Source organism: Ascaphus truei, chromosome 6 (assembly GCF_040206685.1).
Source record: "Ascaphus truei isolate aAscTru1 chromosome 6, aAscTru1.hap1, whole genome shotgun sequence".
NCBI lineage: Eukaryota > Metazoa > Chordata > Amphibia > Anura > Ascaphidae > Ascaphus > Ascaphus truei.
This window is the reverse complement of record NC_134488.1, coordinates 95962457-95989728: the sequence shown is the minus strand read 5'-3', so window position 1 is coordinate 95989728 and position 27272 is coordinate 95962457. Positions and strand designations below refer to the sequence as shown.

The 27272-nt window shown below is 44.0% G+C and overlaps 1 protein-coding gene across 1 annotated transcript in view; it reads right to left on the bottom strand.

Moving 5' to 3' along the window:
• Positions 1-24774, bottom strand: part of SSC5D (scavenger receptor cysteine rich family member with 5 domains) — a 59224-nt gene extending 34450 nt beyond the window's left edge. Inside the window, exons 1-7 of the mRNA XM_075606644.1 lie at positions 24594-24774; positions 22878-22904; positions 20530-20844; positions 14447-14548; positions 13208-13522; positions 11866-12033; positions 3941-4450 (exon numbers count right to left, since the gene is read on the bottom strand). Coding sequence (XP_075462759.1) covers positions 3941-4450; positions 11866-12033; positions 13208-13522; positions 14447-14548; positions 20530-20844; positions 22878-22904; positions 24594-24621 — 1465 coding nt within the window. The 5' untranslated portion in view covers positions 24622-24774. The remainder of the gene's footprint in view (positions 1-3940; positions 4451-11865; positions 12034-13207; positions 13523-14446; positions 14549-20529; positions 20845-22877; positions 22905-24593) is intronic.
• Between the last annotated feature and the right edge of the window lie 2498 nt (positions 24775-27272).

Below are 27272 nucleotides of genomic sequence, written 5' to 3'. Positions count from 1 at the left end.
GGAAAATTGATATAGATTTTGAATCATGTTGCAAACTATATTGCAATTTTTGTTTTGCTTTTTGCTAATTAGATTTGCTAATAACCTTGAAGTGGTTATGGTGGCTAAAGTCTCAAAGTCACCAAATACACATACAACACATCCCCTGTTTTCCTGTGATATTGAGTTCACTGATGTTAACACATAGGTAAAGTAATAAACATTATCTGAATTTTTTTTTGAAACTGACATTTTCCTATTCAAATAAAGTGTAAGAAAATAAAATTAAAAGCTTTACTTAAGGAAAATTAAAAGCTCGGAACTTAATGAGTTAAACCAAATTAATTATAAAATAGTATGTACAGTATGAGGGATCCTTATTTTTATTTCAGGAGCCAGCAGATAGCCAATTGCGACTTATGATATTATTTCATTTGTGTTGCGACCAGACTTGGGTGCAAAAAGGCAGGAATATCTCATTAGTTTTATTTCATACTATGTGCAAAACTCCTTAGGTATGTGCATATTTTTAGACTTCTTTACGTTTTAGGCTACATCTGAGAAAAGATTGCCTAGCATATGTTTAATGCTACAATAACCACCCCTTCATAACCACCATCAGAGGGGACAGCAATGTAATGTGAAATTAATGGGTTACACTATTTCCATCTGTCACATTACAGCTGTATTAAGATTACTGTCTGCTCATAGTCTAACTCGTTCTCAGAACTATTCAGTACAGTCTCATTTTATCCACGGTTAACACCTTGACTAAAAACATATTAAATACAATTCGAAGCTGACAACATAATTGTCTTAATGACAAATAATGAAAGGAAATCAGACATGTAAATTCCCGTGTAAGACTATGGGAGAAAGTAAAATAGAGAGAGAATGGAATAAAAAAAGAATACGAAAAGAAGTAAAATATAAATAAAGCAGAGAAATGGAAAATGTCAAATGTATTTTTTTTTCTTCATATTTGTGCCAAGCAAAGTTCATGTGAATCCTCTTTCATTTCACATATTTTATTTTAGCAGACATGCACTTTGCCTGGTTCTCCTTTCATTTCCCCAGATGTCCCCAATCAATACCTGCTGACCACTGCACAGATTAGATGTGGAAATAAGCACTTTATTATACCACGTCCGCAAATATCCCGGGCGGAAGGGACAATATTTTTAATGAAGAGTGTGAACTCTTTTGCCGTTTCACATCTGCCTTTAATAAACTCCATTTCAAAATCAAATTAGAAAACCCATGAAAATCTACAGTCTATATAATCAATATAGCGAGTTGAGTGGTAGTGGCATTCTTCCACTAAATGAGAGTGTTACATAGTTACGTAGTTACATAGTTCATAGTAGATGAGGTTGAAAAAAGACATGTGTCCATCAAGTTCGACCTATGCTAAATTTAGACAACAGATACTGTATCCTATATCTATACTTACTTATTGATCCAGAGGAAGGCAAACAAAAAACCACAGTGACATATCATCCAATGATATCTCATAAGGGGAAAAAATAATTCCTTCCTGACTCCAAGAATTGGCAATCGGATTACTCCCTAGATCAACATTCTTCCCATGTATACTTATTTGGTAAATCCCTGTATACCTTTCCTTTCTAAAAAAAGATGTCCGACCTTTTTTTGAACAAATTTATTGTATCTGCCATCACAGCCTTTATGGGCAACAAATTCTGTATTTTAACTGCCCTTACTGTAGAGAACCCTTTCCTTTGTTGCTGATGAAATCTCCTTTCCTACAACTTTAAGGGATGGCCCGAGTCCTTTGTACTGCCCTTGGGATGAATAGTTATTTTGAAAGCTCCCTGTACTGTCCCCGAATATATCTGTATATAGTTATCATATCCCTTCATAGACACCTCTTTTCTAATGTAAATAAATCTCATTTAGCTAGCCTCTCCTCATAAGTTAGATTGTCCATCCCTTTTATTAATTTGGTGTCTCTTCTCTGCACTCTCTTTAGTTCCATCGTGTCTTTTCTAAATAGTGGTGCCCACAATTGTATCCCATATTCAAGGTGTGGTCTTACTAATGTTTAATGCAATATAAGATCTTGTTTGTCTTTACAGCTACTGGGCACTATTGCTAAGCCTTCTGTCTACAAGCACTCCTAAATCATTCTCCATCAAGTATTCCCCCAATGTATCCCCATTTAATTTGTAAATCGCCTGTTTATTCTTGCTTCCCAAATGCATAACCTTACATATATCTGTATTAAACCTCATCTGCCATTTACCTGCCCACGTTTCCAGTCTCTCCAAATCCTTCTGAAGAGAAATTACATCCTGCTCTGATTCTACTACCTTACACAATTTAGTATCATCAGCAAAGATGGAGACTTTGCTCTCGATGCCAACCTCAAGATCATTAATAAACAAGTTAAAAAGCAGGGGTCCAAGTACCGATCCATGAGGTACTCCACTCACAACTTTAGCCCAACCTGAAAAAGTTCCATTTATGACAACCCTCTGTTGTATATCCTTCAACCAGTTTTCAATCCAGGTGCATATATTTTTTAGTGAGTCCAATGTGCTTTATTTTGTATACCAACCTCTTGTGCATCAACTGCATTACCCTGGTCTAAATTCCTACTTACCTCCTCAACGATTTCTTGCAGCAAAAACATTTTATTACAAAATGATGGGGCTGATGTATCAAAGTCTCTCGGCTGCAAACGTGGAGCAAGGAAATGCCACCAAATTTATCAAGGCAAAAATGCCATTGTTTCCAATGGGATTCTTTTCTTTGTTAAATTTGGTGAAGTTTTTTGGCTCCACTTTTTCCTCACTTTGTAGCTCCCGTGATTGCAAAGCATATTTAAAATGTATGTTATTTCTAGTATTATAAAAGTTTTGTGGAAGGTACATCTTTTGTGCACCTGAGCTTGCACTAAGTAAGGCCTCGGTCCCGCTGCGCTCGTTGGCGCGGGCGGCAATGTCGCGAGTTCCCCACCAGCAGGGGAATCCTCGCGAGCCGGTCCCGGTCCCCACTGGCGGCACAGCTGACTACACGCTGTCGCGCGTCAGCCGCTGGAGACACCACAGAATGGTGTTTTCTAGCTTTGACGCGTGACGTGTGTGGCTGTGAGCCAATGGGGAGGGGAGGCTACGGGAGGAGGAGAGGCTTCGGGGAGCGGGGAGGAGTGTGGAGTGAAAGCAGGTGAGTGCCTTTCTCTGTGTGTGTGTCTGAGTGCGTGCGTGCCTGTCTGTGTGTGTGTATGTGTGTGTCTGAGTGCGTGCGTGCGTGCCTGTCTGTGTGTGTGTGTGCCCGAGTGCCTGCCTCTGTCTGTGTGTGTGTGTGTGTATGAGTGCGTGAGTGCCTGCCTATGTGTGCGCGCGTGTGTGTGTGTATGAGTGCGTGAGTGCCTGCCTGTGTGTGTGTGTGCGCGTGTATGAATGAGTGCCTGCGTGTGTGTGTTTAAACTTACCTTCCAGCTCCAGCCCGAGTCCGTGGAGGAGGGGGGGGGGAGAGTAGCGGGTCCCTCCGCTCAAGCCACGCCCCCCCTCCCTGTCAAACCGCCCACCTCCCGCCCACCTCCCGATCAAACCTCCCACCTCCCGCCCACCTCCCGATCAAACCTCCCACCTCCCGCCCACCTCCCGCTCCGGCTCCCGCTCCCTACAGACCGCAGATCGCGGTCTGTGTATCTCAGCGCACCGCCTGTCAGCAGCGCAGGTGCGCTGACTCTGGGAGCGGGGCCTTAGCCTAAGCCTGCTGCTCAGTGTGTATAAGCTACCTTTTCATTCAATATAAACCACCTCCAACAAAGACTCTCAATTCAATTGATGTTAGATTCAAAGTCTTAGTTTCTGGTTTAAATGTCTATCAGGTTGATGATTAAAGAATTGTACAAAAGCATATACTAAGAAGCTTTTCTCGTCACTTTCAGGGGGACTTTTTTTTTCTTCAGACTGTGAAAAGGGGAACTCACCTGAATATGGAGAGGTGAGGTTATCAACACGTAAAGAAATGAAGTCATCAGATGGTGAAGAGGTGATATGTTCAGCCCGGTGAATGGTGACGTTATCAGACTGTGAAGAGGTGACATGTTCAGGCCGTGAAGAGGTGACATGTTCAGGACGTGAAGAGGTGACGTTATCAGACCGTGAAGAGGTGACATGTTCAGGCCGTGAAGAGGTGACATGTTCAGGCCGTGAAGAGGTGACATGTTCAGGACGTGAAGAGGTGACGTTATCAGACCGTGGAGAGGTGACTTTTTCAGGCCGTGAAGAGGTGACATGTTCAGGCCGTGAAGAGGTGACATGTTCAGGCTTGTGAGTGGTGACATGGTCTTGAAATGGATCTGGTTGTGGTGCAATGGAGATGTGTGGGTGTGGAGCAATGAATGGATCCGATTGCGGGGTGCCGAAGAGGTCTGGGTGTAAAAAGCGGAAGGTATCAGGCTGTGTGGTGAAGACTTCAGGCTGATGGGTTTTCCGGTCTAATAGGAAGAGTTAAGAGATCAGTCAGGTATTGCACAGAATAATCTGTGGCATAGAGCTGTATTGAGCCTGTAAATTAAATTGATCATACCCGAGTGTTTGAATAGTTGTATTAAAGGAAATATATTGACCTAAGGACTACACAAAGCACAAATACTTATCTAAGAGCTTACATACCTGTAAAAGTTGTGTAATAATATGGTAATTTTAGGTCATTTACTTTACTTTGAAAAAACTAAAAAAATACTAGAAAAGCTGAGGAAAATGTAAGTTCGGAAATTATAGAACAACTGAAATCAGCCGTTTGGAGCGCCCACAAAGAGTGAAGGCATCTATCATGGAAGAGAAGCAAAATGATTGAAATGACGTTGCTGAGATGCTGTGTATAAAGCCTCTCGTGTCTATTAGCTAATAAGTTAGAAGTTAGTTGAGAATTGAACCTGCAATGTACACAGGTACTGTAATTATAATGTGATTTGAGTAGAAGCTCAAATTGCCGTTTTCTTTGCAAATGATTTTTTGATATACAGTATGTTGTGAAAAAAGCAAAAGGGAAAAAAAGGTGATCTACACTATACGGGGATAGCTGAAAAAAAGACCCCCATGAGGTTTGCAGGCTTTTACACTGTAAACCATTGTTGATCCAATAAAAAGTACCATACTACCTACATTTCCTTTTCTTCACAAAAAATAAGGGACAGAAACAACAAAAATTAATTTTTTCATACATATTGCAAAGAAATGTAACATCCCCTTTATATCTTTCATGAATGTTAAACATACTTCCCCACAAGATCCTGACCGATAAGCCTATTATTATTATTATTATTATTATCATCATTTATTTATTACTCGCCAACATATTCCGTATCGTAGTACAATAGGGTTGGAGGACGAAAACAATAAAATATCAAACATTAACATACATTGGGACAGTAGGTAAGGAGGGCCCTGCCCTGAGGAGCCTACAATCTATAAGGATGGGTAAGTGGAAACATATGATACAGGCAGAGAAGAAGGTTGGGGTGTTTCGAATGGCTGCTTGTTATGTGAAGGAGTTGGCGTTGGGGAAGAAGTAAGTGGGTTTGTGTGGGAGGTAGAATTGTGAGAGCAGGTCACCTAAACTGGCACCATTTGGCTGACACCCTTTGTTGTGACTCGAGTGTTGTTTCTAAGGCCGCGATTATAGTGGCCGCGCGCGATGGAGCCCATGACGTCACGCGCGCCTGTCGCTTGCGTGAAACCTGCACTGAGGTCCGAGGGAACGGGGAGGCGTGGCCGTGGCGTCACTTGAGCAGTTCACCCTCATTGACTGATCCACGCATGTGCCCCGGCCGTTGCACAGCAAAGACAAAAATGTTTGTCTTCTCGAGAATTGCGCGCGCAGTCGCACTTCATCAGTCGCGCACTCTATGGGCAGCCTCGTAGAGAAGAGTTTGCTGTTCGTGCCGCGCGTGCACACTATAATCGCAGACTAAGAAAGTCTGAGGTAAAGTGATATCAGCTGCACAGCAAATAGACACCCACAGCAGAGATGGGGGGGGGGAGCTGCTGACTATTTCCAGGTCTTGGAAGTTCTGTCTGTCTTTTCCTCATGATGTTAACCCTATCCACACTGGCTTTGTGGAATGAGCAGTGATACAGAAGACATGTTGGGTAGACTCTTAGGGGGCCGCCTCTGCTGCTACTCGGCTGTTGTTTCTAATAGCGTCTGAGGTAAAGCTCATGTTTAAAAGAAATCAATCTGTGGATTACTCTTCTATATCATGGGCATTTTTTACGTGTTCAGAATATGCAAAAGCAGATATTTAACTAATTAACATTTAATTTATTTTGAAGCATATTTTTTGCTAATATATACAGTATATATATATATATATATATATATATATATATATATATATATATATATATATATATATATATATGAAAGAAAAAAGAAAAGAAAACAGGCGCACCTTTACTCTATACTCTTCTATATCATGGGCATTTTTTACGTGTTCAGAATATGCAAAAGCAGATATTTAACTAATTAACATTTAATTTATTTTGAAGCATATTTTGCTAATATATACAGTATATATATATATATATATATATATATATATATATATATATATATATATATATATATATATATATATATATTGTGACAGAGTCACTGACTCAGTAAGCTGGAATGGAGGATGTGTGTACTTTCCAGCACTAAACCAGTTAACCTACAGATGGAGATCTGCATACACCTGCAGCCTAATTAAGTAGGAGGCCTGAGAGACTGCAGGTTTAAAAAGCAGGAAGTTGGTTACAGAAGGTGAGCTTGTTTTTCCACGTGAAGGTGGAGAGAACTCTCCCGGCTGGGAAGCCGTTGCTGTTGCTCTGGTCCCCCAGTCCTGCGAGGAGCTTTGCTGCTGGGACCAGCTTGGACCCCAACCCAGGATAAAGATAAAGATACAGATTACTGCGAGCTGGACACAGCCTGCTCCCCGGAACCGTGTTCCTGTTTGCTGTTGGAGCTGCTTTACAGATAAGACTTTATTATCTCTCCCTTTCTCCTGTGCCCTTTGGAACGCACGCTCTCTTTCTAACAAGTTCCTCTCTGTACATGACTTCTTTCTCTCTCACTCCCTGCTTCTCTTTGCTATAACTGAGACCTGGCTCACTCAGTCTGACTCTGCTCTGGAAGCTGCCCTCTCCTATGGTGGCCTTTCCTTCTCCCACACTCCGCGCCCTGATGGCAGGGGTGGAGGCATGGGGCTCCTGCTCTCCTCTGTCTGCCGTTACCGAACCCTTCCTATTCCCCCCTCTCTTGCTTTTCCCTCCTTTGAGGCTCACACTGTCCAGATCTTCTCTCCTCTCCCTGTTCATGTGGCGGTCATCTATCGCCCACCTACCTCTACTCATCCCCCTTCTGCCTTTCTCTCTCACTTTGAATCCTGGCTCTCTTTCTTTCTCTCCTCAGACTCCCCTGTTCTTCTCCTTGGGGACTTCAATTGCCACATTGATGACCCCTCTCTCTCTTGGGCTTCCCGCTTTCTTTCTCTTACCTCTTCTTTTGGCCTTCAACAGTGGACTGCAGCCAGCACCCACAAGGATGGCCACTACTTAGACCTGGTTTTCACTAAAAACTTCTCTCTCTCTGATTTCTCCATTTCCCCTTTTCCTCTCTCTGACCATCATCTCATCTCATCCTCTTTATCTCGCTTCTCCCCTTCTCCACCTCCATCTACCCCCCGGTTCTGCAGAAACCTGCGCTCTATTCACTTACCTGACTTTGAGTCCACTTTACGCTCCTCCCTCTCCTCTCTCAGCTCTGCTACAGACCCTGACAACCTGGTCAGAAAGTACAACTCTGTCTTGTCCTCGTCTCTTGATCTACATGCCCCGCTTTCTCTCTGCCGCCCTCGCCCTTCTAACCCTAGACCCTGGCTAAATTCCCACACGCGCATGCTGCGTTCCTCCACTCGTTCCTCTGAACGCCTCTGGAGGAAGTCTCACACTCTCGCAGACTTCCTTCACTACAAATTTATGCTATCCTGTTTCAACTCTGCCCTCTCGCAAGCTAAACAAGCCTACTTTTCTGCACTAATCAACATGCACAAGTCTAACCCACGCCGACTGTTCTCTGTCTTTGATACTCTACTCAAACCACCCTCAGCTGCCTCTCCTTCCTCCATCTCCGCTCAGGACTTTGCTGACTATTTTAAAGAAAAGGTGGAATCCATACGGCAGAACATCCCCTCTGTTTCTTCCCCCCATCCTACACCTCTTCCTAACTCTCCTCCTGCCTTCCTTGAGTCTTTTTCCACTGTCTCAGAGGAGGATGTGTCGCTGTTGATCTCCTTTTCTCCCTCTACCACTTGCCCTCTTGACCCCATTCCCTCCCATCTCCTAAAACCTCTAGCTCCTACTATAATCCCTACGCTTACACACATTTTTAACTCCTCCCTCTGCTCTGGAACCTTTCCATCCTCCTTCAAACATGCAACAGTCATACCATTACTCAAAAACAGCAAGCTTGACCCTACCTGTCTTTCTAACTATCGACCTGTCTCCCTCCTGCCTTTTGCCTCTAAACTACTTGAACGTCTTGTATTCTCTCGCTTGCTCCATTTTCTCAACACCTATTCTCTCCTAGACCCTCTACAATCTGGCTTCCGCACTGCTCACTCCACCGAAACAGCCCTCACTAAAATAACTGACGACCTCCATGCTGCCAAAGACAGAGGTCATTACACTCTGCTCATATTACTCGACCTCTCTGCAGCATTTGACACAGTGGACCACCCTCTTCTCCTCCACATTCTCCATACTCTTGGTATTCGGAACAAAGCTCTATCCTGGATCTCATCCTACCTCTCCCATCGTACTTTTAGTGTCTCTTCTGCTAACACCTCCTCCTCCTCTATTGATCTCTCTGTGGGGGTACCCCAGGGCTCTGTCCTGGGACCTCTTCTCTTTTCTCTGTACACACTCTCTCTAGGTGACCTAATAACATCTTTTGGGTTTAATTATCACCTCTATGCCGACGACACACAAATATACTTTTCAACACCTGACCTTACACCTGCTGTACAAACCAAAGTTTCTGAATGTCTCTCTGCTATATCATCCTGGATGGCCCTCTGACGCCTTAAACTCAACATGGCTAAAACAGAGCTCCTCATACTTCCTCCCAAACCTGGCCCTACTACCTCCTTCCACATTACTGTTGGAACTACAATCATTCACCCAGTAGCCCAAGCACGCTGCCTAGGGGTCACATTCGACTCCTCTCTCACATTCGCCCCTCACATTCAAAACATTTCTAAAACTTGTCGCTTTTTCCTCCGCAATATAACTAAGATACGCCCTTTCCTCTGTTGTTCGACTGCTAAAACTCTGACTCAGGCCCTCATTCTCTCCCGTCTTGATTACTGTAACCTCCTGCTGTCCGGCCTTCCTGCCTCTCACCTGTCTCCCCTACAATCTATCCTAAATGCTGCTGCCAGAATCACTCTACTCTTTCCTAGATCTGTCTCAGCATCTCCCCTCATGAAATCCCTCTCCTGGCTTCCGATCAAATCCCGCATCTCACACTCCATTCTTCTCCTCACTTTTAAAGCTTTACATTCTTCTGCCCCTCCTTACATCTCATCCCTAATTTCTCGGTATGCACCATCCAGACTCTTGCGTTCTTCTCAAGGATGTCTTCTTTCTACCCCCTTTGTATCTAAAGCCCTCTCCCACCTTAAACCTTTTTCACTGACTGCCCCACACCTCTGGAATGCCCTTCCCCTCAGTACCCGACTAGCACCCTCTCTATCCACCTTTAAGACTCACCTTAAGACACACTTGCTTAAAGAAGCATATGAATAGCACTGTGGATATTCTAAACACGATACATAATGCTTGGCCCCCTGCAGACGCACTTACCAGAACTCCCTCCTACTGTCTCTGTACGTTCTCCCTACCTACCAATTAGACTGTAAGCTCCTCGGGGCAGGGACTCCTCTTCCGAAATGTTACTTTTATGTCTAAAGCACTTATTCCCATGATCTGTTATTTATATTATCTGTTATTTATTTGATTACCACATGTATTACTACTGTGAAGCGCTATGTACACTAATGGCGCTATATAAATAAAGACATACAATACAATACAATTATTATGCTTATTGGTTATCCTTTGTGTAGCATATGTTTTGGGCATGACCAGATTAGCTGGCTGTCCTGTTAGTAAGGGCTCAAGAAGTGAGTTAGTTTCCCTAAAGGGAACAGGCTTTATTTTCTAGAAAGTAGTTTTTAAAGGGACAGTGCACCCGTACTTTATTTTGGATGTGGCTAATAAACCACTATAGTTTTATTATTTTCTATTTATTTTATTTTCTATTATTTTCTATTTACTATTTTCCATCGTGTCTAGCGTCTTACTGACCCCGTCGCGAGGCCGTCCTGCCACAATATATATATATATATATATAACAAACTCACAGAGTTGGTGCCGCAATCAAAACCATCCCCCATAAATCAAAAAGAAATCACTAGGCCAGATGTAGGGGTTAAATTTACCCTCTGGCGGTGCTAACAACCCAATATGATATACGAACCCAAAAAGAAAAAAGAGGGTTTGTTGAAAGCACACGAAAAATATGTGAACGTACAAAATGGATTTTATTAGCAATACAAAACACAAAAATAATATTAAAATATACCTAAACACATACTAAATGAACACTGCTGAACCAAGGAATGCACAGTAAAAATGTAGGGACCCAAAATATGCAACATGCAAAATACATAGGTATGATAATGCAAATCCAGGGGGAAATAATTTCCCCTGGGAATGCAATGGAGATCGGCCGATCAGCAACACATGATAATACAAATTACTGGAAAAAAACAATATCTACACAAACCCAAGTAAACACAGAAAAAAGAGCAACAATGAAAATATAATGAATGAATACCCTAGATGCTGTGTAGCCAGAAGGTGGTGGCTAAACCCTGGCAGTTATAATAAAGAGCCAGAGAAAGACAGAAAATAAATGTCTAAAATATGCAGAGGTGGGGTCCCCTCAAAGACTAAAATGTAAACTATGAGTCAGCAGAGAAAACAAGGGAGAAAAACATGAGAAAATAACTCCCTAATGTCATGTTTTTCTCCCTTGTTTTCTCTGCTGACTCATAGTTTACATTTTAGTCTTTAAGAGGACCCCACCTCTGCATATTTTAGACATTTATTTTCTGTCTTTCTCTGGCTCTTTATTATAACTGCCAGGGTTTAGCCACCACCTTCTGGCTACGCAGCATCTAGGGTATTCATTCATTATATTTTCATTGTTGCTCTTTTTTCTGTGTTTACTTGGGTTTGTGTAGATATTGTTTTTTTCCAGTAATTTGTATTATCATGTGTTGCTGATCGGCCGATCTCCATTGCATTTCCAGGGGAAATTATTTTCCCCTGGATTTGCATTATCATACCTATGTATTTTGCATGTTGCATATTTTGGGTCCCTACATTTTTATTGTGCCTTCTTTGGTTCAGCAGTGTTCATTTAGTATGTGTTTAGGTATATTTTAATATTATTTTTGTGTTTTGTATTGCTAATAAAATCCATTTTGTACTTTCACATATTTTTCGTGTGCTTTCAACAAACCTTCTTTTTTCTTTGTGTTCGTATATATATATATATATATATATATATATATATATATATATATATATATATATATATATATATGCTAAAGCGGTCGGTCGTTCATTTTAGATGAAATTCCCTATTGACATCAATGGGGAATTACATCAGAAAACATCCCTAAATGGGGATAAGGGCCACTTCAACAGATATAGAGTAAGCCACTTAATGTATTAAAGAAAACAGACCCAGAGAATGTGAACTCAAGTGCTGTAAAAACTCGGCATAATTACTTACCGGACTGTGAATTTTGTTCAGGATTCTCGGGAGGGATAAGAAAGTGGTCTGAACTCTGACTTGTACCCGATGCATGCGGCAATAGTTTGAAGGACCCCTGTGATACCTCCCTGTGACCTGCAGTAACCGTATCTTCATTTAAGGGAAGTGGTACAGCAAGGAGGTGATCTGAGTAAAAGGAAGAATACTTACAATATAAATTCAGTTATAAAGAAAAAAATATATAGGTCTTTATTCGTTCATTACAATGTTGTAAAGAGTAGGCTCCCTGTGTGTGGGGAAAGTATTTCCTTTAAATTAGTGTGGAAAGATTTTATTGTTATCAACCACTTTATCCAATCTGCAATCCTCTCTCTATTAGATGTCGTTGCTTTGCACTCTCCCATATGACATGTTATTGAATCAATTATGTGTCTCTATCATTGTTATGCCAATACCACTTTGACTTCATGTACCATCAATATTGAAGCTAAAACTGGGGGGTCTTTCTAGTAGGAATACGTTATATTATATCCAGAAAATGTATATTGTTCCATTCATCTTCTACTATATGTGACATAAATATGCCACTATATTATTACTATTTAATATTCTAGATTTATAATTTAGATTAATTAGTTATAACTACATGGCGATATATTCATGTTGCTGTATGATGTGTTAAACCTACTATGACATTTCTTTATAAGAATCTATCAATACTCCAAATTACAAACCCGATGAACTATACACATTATGAGGTTTTATTGTGGCGTTTTACTAATTAGACAAAATTACAGTTACAACCTTATATCTTTTATGATATATATATATATATATATATATATATAGTGTTTAATTATATATATTTTTTTTTCACTCTGGGGAGAAATATATGTCTCTTTACATTAAGTCAAAGTTTGCACTATATCAACCAATGTATTATGTGTAAGTTATGATACTTTGTCTAATTGCTATCATGTCCTGTTCAATGCCACTATGAATTACCTTAAACTGACGTCTTTAATCAACTTTCAGTCAGCTGTGTTTGCCAGAAGGAGGGGCTATATAAACCAGGCAACATACCCTCAGTTTAACACTCCTTGAGAACGCGGTATCACAGCGTGAAACGCGTGGGAGGAGAATTTTGTTTGTTTTGTCCCCAGTATGTTCCCAGTATGTCATTTTTAAATATGTAGTTTAATACATTTTCTTTTATTTTTGTTCTAAACCCGGTGAGTTGTGAGTGCTTGGGCGTGTTCAAGTTCTCCACCAATCTTTCACAGCGTTCTTGTCCCTGTGTGTGGGAAGATGAATTAGAAAATAGTAATATGAAGGGAAACAAACTACATAGAAATCTGACCCGAACAAACAACTCCAGCGTCCTCTTCGTGTTTACAGTCATGTTTTCCCCAGGGTAAAGCTTTGCAGTCCTCCAATGACTTTTCATTTCCATTACACTGTACATTATCCAGCCAGATAGGCCCCGTCCCTGCTCCAAAGAAGGCTTTCTCAGGGGCTGAGATAGGGTGCCCACAGTTCAACAGTTTACAGACCACTTTTGCATCGTCCATATGCCATAGATCATCACACACTGTCCCCCAGGTAGCGTTGTAGAAGACCTCCACCCGGCCCGCACAGGGGCCTTTTCCATTCACCAATCTGACTCCTACATTCTCTGTGAGTTAAACAAAGGAAACATTATCTGTGACAGTTTTTGTCTGTCTGTCTGAGTGTCCCTATTGTTCATCGCTGCTCAAATGGACAACTGACTTTTCTTTGATTTTTTCCATAATAATACTTATTAGTACTGTATTACTACCTATTTTATCCACCTAGAAGCAGTGACAAGATATAAGTATACCTTCAGTGAGAAGATTTTCGTACAATAATCAAGTTGCCCCCAAAATGTTTTACTTACAGTATATGTAAAGTGCATCATGGAGATGCAAAGGGATTGGCATCTTTGTGGAAATGAACTTATACATACTGATATAAACAGCTGCCTTAAATCTGAACCACTTCAGTCTACATCTGCGTCGCCCCAAAGGCGGACGCCTGATGGGGTTCTCCAAGAGATGCTCCTGTCTGCACAAATCCAGCGTGCTAACGTATAATATCTGCGTTTTCTTACTGCTGTATTCCATCAGCCCCACCCTCTGGAATGTTAATGACCCAAGGGACAAAGGGCTTTTTGAAACCACAGCTGCATTCAATCTGAACCCCTTCAGTCTATATCTGCGTCGCCCCAAAGGCGGCCGTTTGCTGCTGTTCGCTGATGTTTGGTGATGTTAAACTGCTCTATTTCAAACTGAAACTCACCAGCCCTTGTATTCCCTGTACCCAATTTTCCAACTAACTGTCCATGAAATGTCTGGGAAATGACTGTATTACTCTGTTCATTTAATGTAACCATGTATTGTTACTATAACTCTGTGCCCAGGACATACTTGAAAATGAGAGGTACCTCTCAATGTATCACTTCCTGGTAAAACATTTTTTTTATAAATAATAAACTGGTCAGTTACACAGTTTAATATCAGAAGACAGAGGAGAAAGCATTCTTCATTGTTTTGCCCATGCAAAATGCTATATTACTCACCGGAAGGTTTTGGAGTGGTTATTATTTCAGTTTCCGGGGACTTATCTATTACTGTAGTAAGGGGGACAGCCATATGGTTAGGCTCCAGAAATGCAGTTGAACCTAAAAGGAAATAATTCCAAGATCCTTAAGAATTAAAATGACATTGTTTAAAGTACAATTACGATACTACAAATGAACAACAAGCACTCCGATTAAATTAACAGGCTGTAGCACTTCCATTAAAAGGATCAAGTCATATACTTGCAGAAAATGTCACTCAAGTACTTTCATGTTTGTTTAAGGTGATTTATTTCATGATTATGGGGTCTGGTATAAAGGCAAAAGTAGTGCAATGTGGGGGGGGGGGGGGGAACAATTGCACCAGATGTAATCAAAGAAAACTAAATCTATTCATTTTGATAAGATTATTTTCTTTGATACATACTGTATGCTGCAAATGTTTCCCTTGACACATGGGGCCTTTTTCAATATATTCCGATGCAGCCGATCAGGCTGAAAATCCCCATTGAAGTCAATAGTAATTTTCAGTCAGAAACCGTCCGAACGGTAGCTTTGAAGCAGTAAATAATTGACATCTTTGTTCAATAAAGAAAAGAGGAGCAATTCATCTGAATTGCCCAAAAAGGTGCATTTTTTTGCCTCTTGCCGAGTACTGAATACTATAGTGCCCAATGTCACGCAGTAGCTGCAAAGGCAAACAAGATCTTATCTTGCATTAAACGGGCAATGGATGGAGGGGAAGAAAACATAATTATGCCTGTGATGTGGTGAAGTCAAGTACTGATAATCATTCCTGGGAAACATACATCTGAGTCCTTCATCCAGCACTCTGAGGTTAACCCAGTAAGAATAGTTGGGCAATCAGGAAGTAAGCGGAGACAGCTGACAACCACCTTGATAAGGACGTTAATGCTTGTAGAAGGTGGCTGTCTAAGATTACAGAGCTGTCCTATGCAAGCTGCTATCCAGATGGATTTCCAACCCTCTCTCTAAGACACAGTAAGAACTTTGATATTGTTCCATGACTATTGTGTACAGTATGTTTAGGGGTTGGGAACTGGACAGTCAGCCAGCCCGATAGATAGGGCTTGGAGTGTTAGCAAGTTCTCCCTATGAGGAGTAGGTGTTCTTTTTGTAAGTTTTGTTTTGCCTTAAAGGGACAGTGTGCCCAAATGTTTAATTGTGCTGTGAAGAAATAAAACCACTCAACATTTGCTTTAACCCGAAACTCCATGTGTGGACTATTGTCTGACCTTGCCTACAGGCTGTCCTGCCACAATGCCCCTTTATAAAGCGTTGGTAAGACCACACCTTAGTATGGAGTACAATTTTGGGCACCACTCCTAGAAAAGACATTATGAAAATAGAGAGAGTGCAGAGAAGAGCCACCAAATTAGTAAAGGGGGTGGGCAATCTAACTTATGAGGAGAGGATAGCTAAATTAGATTTGTTTACATTAGTAAAGAGGTGTCTAAGAGTGGATATGATAACTATATCTTATACTATATTAGTGAAAGCACTGTATGTTTGCCTGCCTGCCTGCATGCATGCATGCCTGCTGCCTGCCTGGATGTCCGGTGTCCCTAGGGGAAATCTCATTGGTCCCTTGGCCCGCCCCCGCACACCTCTCATTGGCCTGAGGCGGAGTGACGGGCCAAAGGACACACAGGGACACACACACACACACACACACACAGGGACACACACACACACAGGGACACACACACACACAGGGACACACACACACACACACACACACGGGGTTCACAGTGTTAGCAGCACCCGCGCGCACCTCCTCCTCTCCCCGTGTCTCCCGCGCTTTCACACCGACCCCCCCCCTCCCCCGGCGCCGCTACAGTCAGCGGGACACACACACACACTATTATTAGTCCTTCAGCGCCCCCCCCCACCCAGTGTCAGCGGCCGTGCGAGACCCCCCCTCTCCCCCCCCCCCACACATATACATGCCCCCCCCTCCCCGGCGGGGGAACAGCCAGTGGCCAGGCAGGCTGCCTCACGGCGCCGAGTGCCCAAGATGGTGGCGCCCGGGACACAGCGGGGGAGCGGCCACAACACGCTGCCTCCCGCCTCAGATCCACGTGGGACCTGCCGGATGGGTGAGTGAGCGGCCTTCACCTCCCCTCCACCCCCCCTTCACCTCCCCTCCACCCCCCCTCCCCTCCAGTGTCAGTGTCTCCCCGATACCCCCCCCCCCCCCGGCACCGCTACAGTCAGCGGGGGAGCGAGCGAGCGCCCGGGACACAGCGGGAGAGCGGCCACAACACGCTGCCTCCCGCCTCAGATCCACGTGGGACCTGCCGGACGGGTGAGTGAGCGGCCTTCACCTCCCCTCACCCACACCTCACCCCCCCATCACCTCCCCTCCCATCACCTCCCCTCACCCCCTTTCACCTCCCCTCACTCCACTTCTCCCTTCCACCCCCCTTCACCTCCCCCCCTCCACCCCCCCTTCACCACCTCCCCTCCACCCCCCCCCCTTCACCTCCCCTCCACCCCCCCCTTCACCTCCCTTCCACCCCCCCCTTCACCTCCCTTCTACCCCCCCCCTTCACCTCCCTTCCACTCCCCCCCCTTCACCACCCCTCCACCCCCCCTTCACCGCCCCTCCACCCCCCCTTCACCTCCCCTCCACCCCCCCTTCACCTCCCCTCCACCCCCCCCTCCACCCCCCCACCTTCACCTCCCCTCCACCCCCCCTTCCCACTGCCTCCCCCCCCCTTCACACCGCCTCCCCCCCTTCCCACCGCCTCCCCCCCCTTCCCACCGCCTCCCCTCCACCTTCCCACCGCCTCCCCCCCCTTCCCACTGCCTCCCCCCTTCCCCCCCTTCCCACCGCCTCCCCCCCCCTTCCCACCGCCTCCCCCCACCCCTTCCCACCGCCTCCCCCCACCCCTTCCCACCGCCTCCCCCCACCCCTTCCCACCGCCTCCCCCCCTTCCCACCGCCTCCCCCCCTTCCCACCGCCTCCCCCCCCTTCCCACCGCCTCCCACCCCCCCTTCCCACCCCCCCTTCCCACCGCCTCCCCCCCCTTCCCACCGCCTCCCCCCCCTTCCCACCGTCTCCCCCCCCTTCCCACCACCTCCCCCCCCTTCCCACCACCTCCCACCCCCCTTCCCACCGCCTCCCACCCCCCGCCATCCCACCGCCTCCCACCCCCCGCCTTCCCACCTCCTCCCACCCCCCGCCTTCCCACCGCCTCCCACCCCCCGCCTTCCCTCCGCCTCCCCCTTCCCACCTCCCCCCCCTTCCCACCACCTCCCCCCCCTTCCCACCACCTCCCCCCCCCTTTCCACCACCTCCCCCCCTTCCCACCACCTCCACCCTCCCCCCCTTCCCACCACCTCCCCCCTCCTCCCCCTTCCCACCACCTCCCCCCTCCTCCCCCTTCCCACCACCTTCCCCTTCCCACCACCTCCCCCCTTCTCTCCCTTTCCACCACCTTCCCCCTTCTCTCCCTTTCCACCACCTTCCCCCTCCTCCTCCTTCCCACCACCTCCCCCCTTCCCACCACCTCCCCACCACCTCCCCCCTTCTCCCCCTTTCCACCACCTCCCCCCTCCTCCCCCTTCCCACCACTTCTCCCCTCCCCCCCGCTCCCCTTCCCCCCCGCTCCCCTTCCCCCCCCCCGCTCCCCTTCCCCCCCTCCGCTCCCCTTCCCCCCCCCGCTCCCCTTCACCCCCCCTCCCCTTCACCCCCCCTCCGCTCCCCTTCACCCCCCCTCCGCTCCCCTTTCCACCCCCCCCTCCGCTCCTCTTCCCCCCCCCTCCACCTCTTTTTCCCCTTTCCCCTCCCACCCCCTCCCACACTTCCACCCCCTCCTCTAACCCTTCCCCCCCTCCTCTAACCCTTCCCCCCCCTCCTCTAACCCTTCCCCCCCCTCCTCTAACCCTTCCCCCCTCCTCCACCCCTTGCCCCCCTCCTCCACCCCTTGCCCCCCTCCTCCCCTTCCCGCCGCCCTTCGCCTTCATGCCCGCCTTACCGCCTCCCCACCCCGCCTCTGCCTTTCACCCGCCCTTACTCCGGCCGCCTCTGCCTTTCACCCACCGCCTCACAGCCGCTGCACGCACTCAACAGACACCCGCCACACTCGACACATACCTGCCGCCACACACACCTGCTGCCTCCCGCCCCTACGCACCGACATCACTGACCCACCGCCTCACACCCTAGCAGGACCCCCCACTCACAGACAGCACTCACAACCCACGCGCCAGCCGCCGCCTCACACCCTTGCAGGACCCCCACTCACAGACAGCACTCACAACCCACGCGCCACCCGCCGCCTCACACCCTAGCAGGACCCCCACTCACAGACAGCACTCACAACCCACGCACCACCCGCCGCCTCACACCCTAGCAGGACCCCCACTCGCACACAGCACTCACAACCCACGCGCCACCCGCCGCCTCACACCCTAGCAGGACACACGACTCAGATTTTTACATCACTTATGGCACCAAAATATACATTGTACTGTGGTGTGGTTACAATAAACCATTTTTATACAACATCGTATTACATTTTCTTCCATCTTTCTTTTCAATATTATTATCCAACCTTTACAACAAACAGTCACCTATTGTTCCACGATTTATAAATAATACTACCTATTACGCATTTACATCCCGGGCAACGCCGGGTCTCTCAGCTAGTACAAATATATCCGGAGACAGTACAATGAGCTTTCAAAAGAACTATTCATCCCAAGGGCATTACAAAGGAATCAGGGTCATCCCTTAAGGTTGGAGGAAAGGAGATTTCACCAGGAACAAAGGAAAGGGTTCTTTAAAGTAAGGGCAGGTAAAATGTGGAATTCATTACCCATGGAGACTGTGATGGCAGATGCAATAGATTTGTTCAAAAAAGGTTGGACATCTTTTTAGAAAGAAAAGGTGTACAGGGATATCCCAAATAAGTAAACATGGGAACGATATGGATCCAGGGAGTAATCTGATTGCCAATTCTTGGAGTCAGGAAGGAATTTATTTTTCCCCTTATTAGATAACATTGGATGATATGTCACTGGAGTTTTTTTTTGTTTGCCTTCCTTTGGATCAATATACTGTAAGTATGGATATAGGATAAAGCATCTGTCATGTAAATTTAGCATGGGTTGAACTTGATGGACGTGTGTCTTTTTTAAAACCTCATCTACTATGTAACTATGTAACCATGTAACTATGAATGGTAGAAAGTCATGTATCACTTCTATTTGTCATTGAAACTATTGTGATCATGTGGCAATAATGGTGCTAGAAATACAAGTGATATGAAAAACAATGATTATAATATAAAATCCTAAGGAACACTATTGCAATTTAAATAACTTATATAAATTGTACTTAATAGTATAATCATAATTTCTCTGGTATAGCACAGACAGTTTACGCAGCACTCTACGTATCAGTTCCCAGGCACAATGTGTCAAAGCCCCGTAGAGCTTTTCTGGTGCCTGAGGAACAGGGAGATAAGGTGACTTGCCCAAGGTCACAAGGAGCTGACACCAGGATTCTGAACCAGTTTGAACTCCTGCTTCAAACTCTGGGTTGCTGTTTTCAGAGTCGTGTCTTCTACTCACTGAGCCACTTTAGCAAGACTTACTGACCTCAGTGCTACGGATGAACAATCAAAAGTCAGCGGTGCTGGGACAGTGTCTGCCATGATGGAGCTGCCGGGGGTTCATGTTTCTGAATCGGACCCCCACAGCGTTAATCCATCTGTGTCACGACCGCGCGAGGCAACCTCTGTAGTTTAATATTCTGTTAAATTACATATTAACATGATAATGTTTATATTAAATGTTATGCTTGTTTACCTTAGTAGAATAATGGATAAACAAGTAAGCTGGTTAATCAGTGTTATACTACTGTATGTTCACATTAACATGACATACTGTTTAGTAAGGGGAAATCTGGTTACTGATTATTTAAAATAAAGGTTATCTACATAATGTGTTGTAAATACAAACAGGTTTAATAACAAATCAGTAGTGAAAACTGAGGCCCCTTCAGCAGCAATAGGGATATTACAGAAATATTCCAAATAAATTAAGAGCACCTGAGCAAACAACACTAGCATCTTCTCCGTGATGACAGTTGTGTTTTCCAAACCCTGGGTGTTTACAGAGTCGTAGATATGATTCTGTTCCTTTGCAGTCTAAACTTTCCAGCCAGATCTCACCAGCTCCATGCCCAAAGAAAGCTTCTTTTGGGGCTCTTAGAGCTGTTCCACAGTGTAGCTCTCTGCACACTACTTCAGCATCGTTCAAATCCCAGTCATCATCACACACTGTGCCCCAGTTATTGTTCACCAAAATTTCCACTCTCCCTGTGCAACGATCTGGACCATTCGAGAGTCTCAGGTAAAATTCATCTGTGGAGCCAAGAAAGGACAAAATGGGATATGTACCAAGCACAAACCCAGCTTTCAAGTATCACTGGACTCTCAGATATGGGGCAGCAGTCCGGTAGAAATCTAGTGTACCCTGCGTTATACCAACTTCACTTCTTTTCTTTTTTTTTTTTTTGCAACTTAAATTGTATTGGGTTCTTGCAAAGATATAACAATACATAGTTGACAAGAAAATTCTGTTGACAGATTTCTGAACATTTTTGTACACATATTCCTGGCCAAGTTAATATCAAACTAAATATAACATCAAAATAAATAGGGAAATATAGGGGGGGCAGGAGGGTGTGGGGAATAGGGGGGTGGTAGGGTAGTGTCCGTCCATCCTTCCTGAACAATGTAGTGCAATGTGGCCTCGCTGCTCGCTCCGGTCCGACCAGGGGGTAGTTCCCCCCGCGGGCCCGGCACAATGTAATCATCCAAGGGATTCCTCTGTTCTATTGTCGAGTCGCTCTTACGCATTATCGCCCATCAAGGGAGAACGCATTTCCTTACTATCAAAGCATAATCCCCGACTTTACTTTCTAATGAAGGTGTGGGGAACGCACAGAAAATGTGGGCGGGCAAGGAAGTGACATGGACTTTTCTCGACACTGCATCTGCTGATGTGGAATAAATATCAGATTCCCAAATCCCAGTGTAACATGTATCACATGTAAATGACAAGATTATTGTTTTGGCTTCGGTCAGGTGACGTATATGGCTAAAGTGAAATTGAAATGAAGCTGCCATCTATCCGCATATAAAGCGATGCCATGGAACCTTTTGTTTACGTTTTAGAAATGCATCTGTAGGAATCATTTTATCAAACAGTGATGTGGGTGATAAATTAAGGAGGTCACCCGATGTACATACAACGATATGTATCAAACTATATGAATGCCAAATCTGACAGGGAATAAACGCCTCTGATTAGCAATCTGCATTAAATGTAAAAACCCTTGTTTAACTAGTTTATTATTACATTTGGTGCAGACGCAGGCACAAAATAAATAAAATGCTGTGCATTTCGTCGCTCTTTTCAATACCTCTCTGTATATCCCCATTGTTTGTACTTATGGGTGTGTGGATGCTGTGTTTTCCTTTGAACATTTTGACAGTCTTTTAAAGATTGCTAAGAAGAAGTCCCTTTGCTTAGCAGCAACATGTACACCTGTCTGGCCCATAGCACTAAGAGGCAGATCATTTGTGAGTTTTCGGGTTTTAAGTTCAGCACTTGACACATATTAATTACTCTGTGGCAAGATTCTGATTTATATCTACATTTATAATTATGTACTCATAAGCCATCAGCAGGAATTCAATTTATTGATGATTATTATCAATGTCTACCTATCTGGCTTTAAATATTTTCTCTCTGCTTCCCCCTCCCCCTCCCTCTATCTTCCATCTCTAACCAGCTTCTCTCTTTTCTTTATCATGCCTTATCACTCATATATAAGAAATATGAACCAAATTATTCGCTTCAAGGTAATTGCAAAACAGGTGCCTTCCCATATCACTGGCATTAGATTTGAAGCACAGAGTTTGCAATTTGTTGATGTTGGATGTGGATGTTTAGCTGTGTATAACCTTATCCTCCATGAATATTATTAGGATTCTCTCAAACATATTAATACTTTTGCCATCATCCAATGCAAATGAGTACCATGGGCTGCTCGTGAGCAGGGATGGTACCATTTATTTCCTTTACACAAACTTCCTTTAATTTGAATGAGTGTCCCTTACATTCTTTATTGGGTAAATTTGGCAGATAACAAGTTGCTATTCACTTTCTTTATATCTACATGCTTTATGAACCTCTTTCATAACTATTGTTTGTTTTCAAACCACATTCTCTCTTTTCTCTCTTTCTCCCTCTCCTTCCCAGCCTTTTCTGCACCGTTTGGACATTGCTTACAGAATACCAACATTTGCCCACATTCTGAAAAATTAATAATCAAACTATGTTTTGATCAATCATTCTCCTTATTGATCATTCACAATATCATTATTACCTGCTGATGAAAATCCCTGCAAAGCAGCTGAAAAAGATAAGACATAAATAATGTAATTTACTTTGTTTTGCAGGAATGGTTGATTTGTTTGTCACCAAGTCAGAGTAATAACTCATGAGCAAGTTAAAAAGAACATATAATAAGTCATTTATCGCACTCAAATAATGTAATGTAATTAATAAAGTTTTTTTCTCAAGCAAAAAAGTTAGGTTAATGAAGCAAAGACGTTTCCAAGATGCCACAAAGGGGAAAAAAAGGAAAATTATACTATTTTAATGTGTTGTAGTTGTGAAACATTTAAATGATCCTTGATATCTATGGGAAATAGTTTTTTTTTTTAAATCTGCCACTAAAATTACGCGAATTAGCACATACTGTATACAATAGGAGAATATAATGCTGATAACCCTCAGTTTTACCAAGCGAGAGGTGACTCTCAATGTATTACTTCCTGGTAAAACATTTTATAAATAAATAAATGAAATGTTGCACACAAAGAATAGTTGAAACCAGAAAAAAAGATTTGCAAGACATCAAACACGTGCAGTGTACTAATAAAGAGACTTTTAATGCTGTGTTTCAAACCAGAAAAAGAGTTAACACGTTACATGATTGTCTGTTTAGCAAGTTTATGCAAAAACTGTGCAAGACATTGCACCAGATTGGAGAAATAAAATAGCTTTCAACAGTTAGCAAACGGCCATAACACTGTAAAGCGATTTGTTTTTAAAGGAAATTTTGAAAGTTATACATTTTGTTACGATATCACTTACATGTGATTGGAATGGCAGAAAAGCAATGGAAGAGTTGTTTGCTAGAATTGTACATAATAAAAAAGCATTGCCACCTACCTGGCCTATTAAAACAGTTGCCTTCTAGCATATAAATCCTAGCTTTATGGTCATGTAGGCAAGCGGAGCACAGTCCAACGACATCCAGAGCAGGGTAAAGAGAATAACCTGGTGCGTTCGTGAAGCCCCTGTTTTTGGCATTAGCTTGCTAATAAACTGATCTGCTTATTTTGAAGTTGGCCTGGGATTTTTTCTTATTCTCTTTATCCTGCTCTGGATGTCGTTGGACTGTGCTCCGCTTACCTACATGACCGTGGATTTCTCACCCGTGGATGCACGTCGTGGATACAGTGGACGTCCCTTCAAGGTATACAGGTAATGGGCTACATCGCCCTATCATGTACCCTGTTTATACAGGACGTTGTCATTTATAGTTTCCTATTTGGGTTATAATTCTGCACCATCAATTGCGGTAGTCAAGTGGACATCGCTAGGTACATACCCATCTCAGTATTTGCAAATATTCACTCAGGACGTCGCATGAGTATCTGGACATTTATCTCTATATCTGTTATATAAACCATATTGGACTATTTGAGCACTACATTCTACTGTTCCATCAAATCCCAGCTTTATGCCTACCAGTTTGGAGGTAATCCGGCAAATTCATGGTATTCTGTAGGATGCAAGTGTCTGCTCCCAGCAATACTACCAATGGAACATAAAAGTGCTATGAATTACATGTATACTGACATGTATACATGACACGGACCCTTGCCCCTAAAACTGTAAATTACTGTATTTCAATGTGACTAGGATCACTTATCCTAAGTATGTGCAACTGCGGTTTTAAGGGGTGTCTGGTGGTGCATCATTTATTTGTAGTATAGTCCGATAAACAAATTATACCAAATATGTAACTCACCTAGCACAGAGAAGAGAAGAAACTCCATAAGTGAGACAGAAAATCTACCGTCTGCTTGCTGCACGATGATTCTTTACCAAACTGCAAACACACACAGGGAATATAAAGGCTGACAAGACTTTCGAAATGAAGCAAGAAAGGGCACTTAACCCTCTCAGTGCTGTAGGGGCTGCATGGCATTAATAAAAACAACCTTCATAGGCAGTGATACGTTTAAGAAGTTTACAACTGTTTATGGTGTCACATGTGCAAACCAAATCTATCTTTGCACATTGCTGATTCTGTTATCTTGGGCAATCTTTTTATTTCTGATTACAGGGAATTGTCTTGTAGGCCTTTATAAGCACTTACTGGTAAAACAATGGGAGTTAAAGTACAGTGGTGTGAAAAAGAAAGTACACTCTCTTTGAATTCTATGGTTTTACATATCAGGACATAATAACAATCATCTGTTCCTTAGCAGGTCTTAAAATTAGGTAAATACAACCTCAGATGAACAACAACACATGGCATATTACCCCGTGTCATGATTTATTTAACAAATATAAAGCCAAAATGGAGAAGCCATGTGTGAAAAACTAAGTACACCCTTACTGCATCCATAGGAATTAAGATGCTAAGTAGCAGACAGGTGCTGCTAATCAAATGCCCTTGATTAATTGATCATCAGCATGTGTGACCACCTCTATAAAAGCCAAAGTTTTCTCAGTTTGCTGGTCTGGAGCATTCAGGTGTGTGTTAACACTGTCACGGTAGCTTGTGACAGGGTATACTATACACCAAAATATCTGGGTTGAATTGAACACGACTTAGATATAAGAAATATAGTTTATTCCTTTAAAGAAGGAGAACACACAAGATGATACAAATAACAGACAAGAAATAGCACTTACTTAGGGGTTGGACAATGAAGCAATCAGGTACAGGATTGGCAATTCATTCAGCAATACAGGTTCAAATGAAGACATCACGAAAAGACACTGGGTATAGGGCTTACACTCGTTTATATGGAGTTTCAGCCCCATAGCCTAACCTTGGGCGCCTAACAGTCTACCAGACTTGTATCTGGTCAGGAAACCCTTTTGTCTGGAAGTGTGAATTATGGCACTTACAGACCACTCAGGCTCTGCGTTTCTCCGCCCTATTGTACACAATCAGAGTGGTCAAGTCGCTGATCAGGGGGGCTGTTGTAGACAAAGTGTCGCCCTCCTGAACATTAACATAAAGCAGAGCCAGTAACTTTCCCGGGCTTTTATACCAGCCTTGCAAAACAGTATATTCTTTAATATCTACACATATTAAAATAATCCGTTCTGTGGGTCTGAGCGGGCTGAAATTTGCCATGTCCTCCTACCGGAGGACCTTTGCCATAGTGGCCAAATATCAGCCTTCCACTACTCCCAGAACCGGAGATACAAAAAACAAGTTAAAATCCCCTATTAACTTTAATGCAGGATTCTCCGCTATAAGCTAAAAGAAATCACTGCATTTCACTCTTCCATTGAAATCAATGGGCTCCGCCGCTATAGGCTTTCAATGGAGCAACTCCGGCATTGAAGTCAATGGGGAAATCACAATTTTCACATTTGCCCATACTCCGTCATGTTGATCGGAGAGGGCTGGAAATGGCCATGCAGTCATACCGGAGCAGTGACTACATGCGACCAAAATCCCAGCCCTCTGGTACTCACAGAACCGGAGATATAGGTTTACACTTTATACACTTTCGGACTTAGCCGTTTCAAAGCCACGCGGCTTTCCTCCATTAGAATCAATATGGCCGGCGCCTCCATAGGAAATGCATGGGCCGGCGCCACCATAGGATTCAATGGGACCTCCGCTACCATTAGAGTCAATGGCGCGACCCTCATGGCGAGCGCGACCCTTTACGGGGGTCCTTAATTCTCGGACCCGGTGGTGGTCGAGTGTGGGGGTTCCTAGGGTCTAGGGGCAAAACGAATTTTATTCCTGGGTGCCCTAGAACCTAAGTTTCCCACGCCAATTGTATTTAAACTTGACCTAGTGTGATCAAAAGCTCTTTTTTGGATATTGTATCCGCTTCTGCGGTTTGGTTGGCTGCCAACCCGTTCCTGGAGGTCGGCGTCGAGAAATCCCCATTGAACTGAATGGCTCCATTGACTTACAATGGGGGACCGCCGCTCCTCCTCTCGGGCGCCACCTGCAGGTCTTCTATGAGAATGGGCCAAAATCGCCGGAATCTCCATAGGGGTTACATGGGCTGTAATGGCGACCTATGGAGAGACTGCAAAATGGAGCCTGCAAAGGTGGGAAAAGTGACAAAGGGCCATAAACACAAAATTAACATTAACCCTTTCCCTCCCGCATAGATCCCAGTGTATGTGTTGGTGCAGACACTGGAATGGGAACAATACATATTCAAAGGGGGATACACAGTTGGTGCTGAAGCAGGGGCATAACTACAGTACTGGACATCATTCCAGTTAACCCCTCGCCTCCCAGGTGAGAGCAAGGGGTGGCCAAAAGGGGTATAACCCCTTTAATACCGGGCCAAACCCTCTCTCCCATGACAAACACAATGCCAAGGAGGAAAGACATCAGCAATGATCTTAGAGAAGCACTTGTTGCTGCCCATCAATCTGTGACCATTTCCAAACAATTTAAAGTCCATCATTCTACAATGAGAAAGATTTTTCAAAA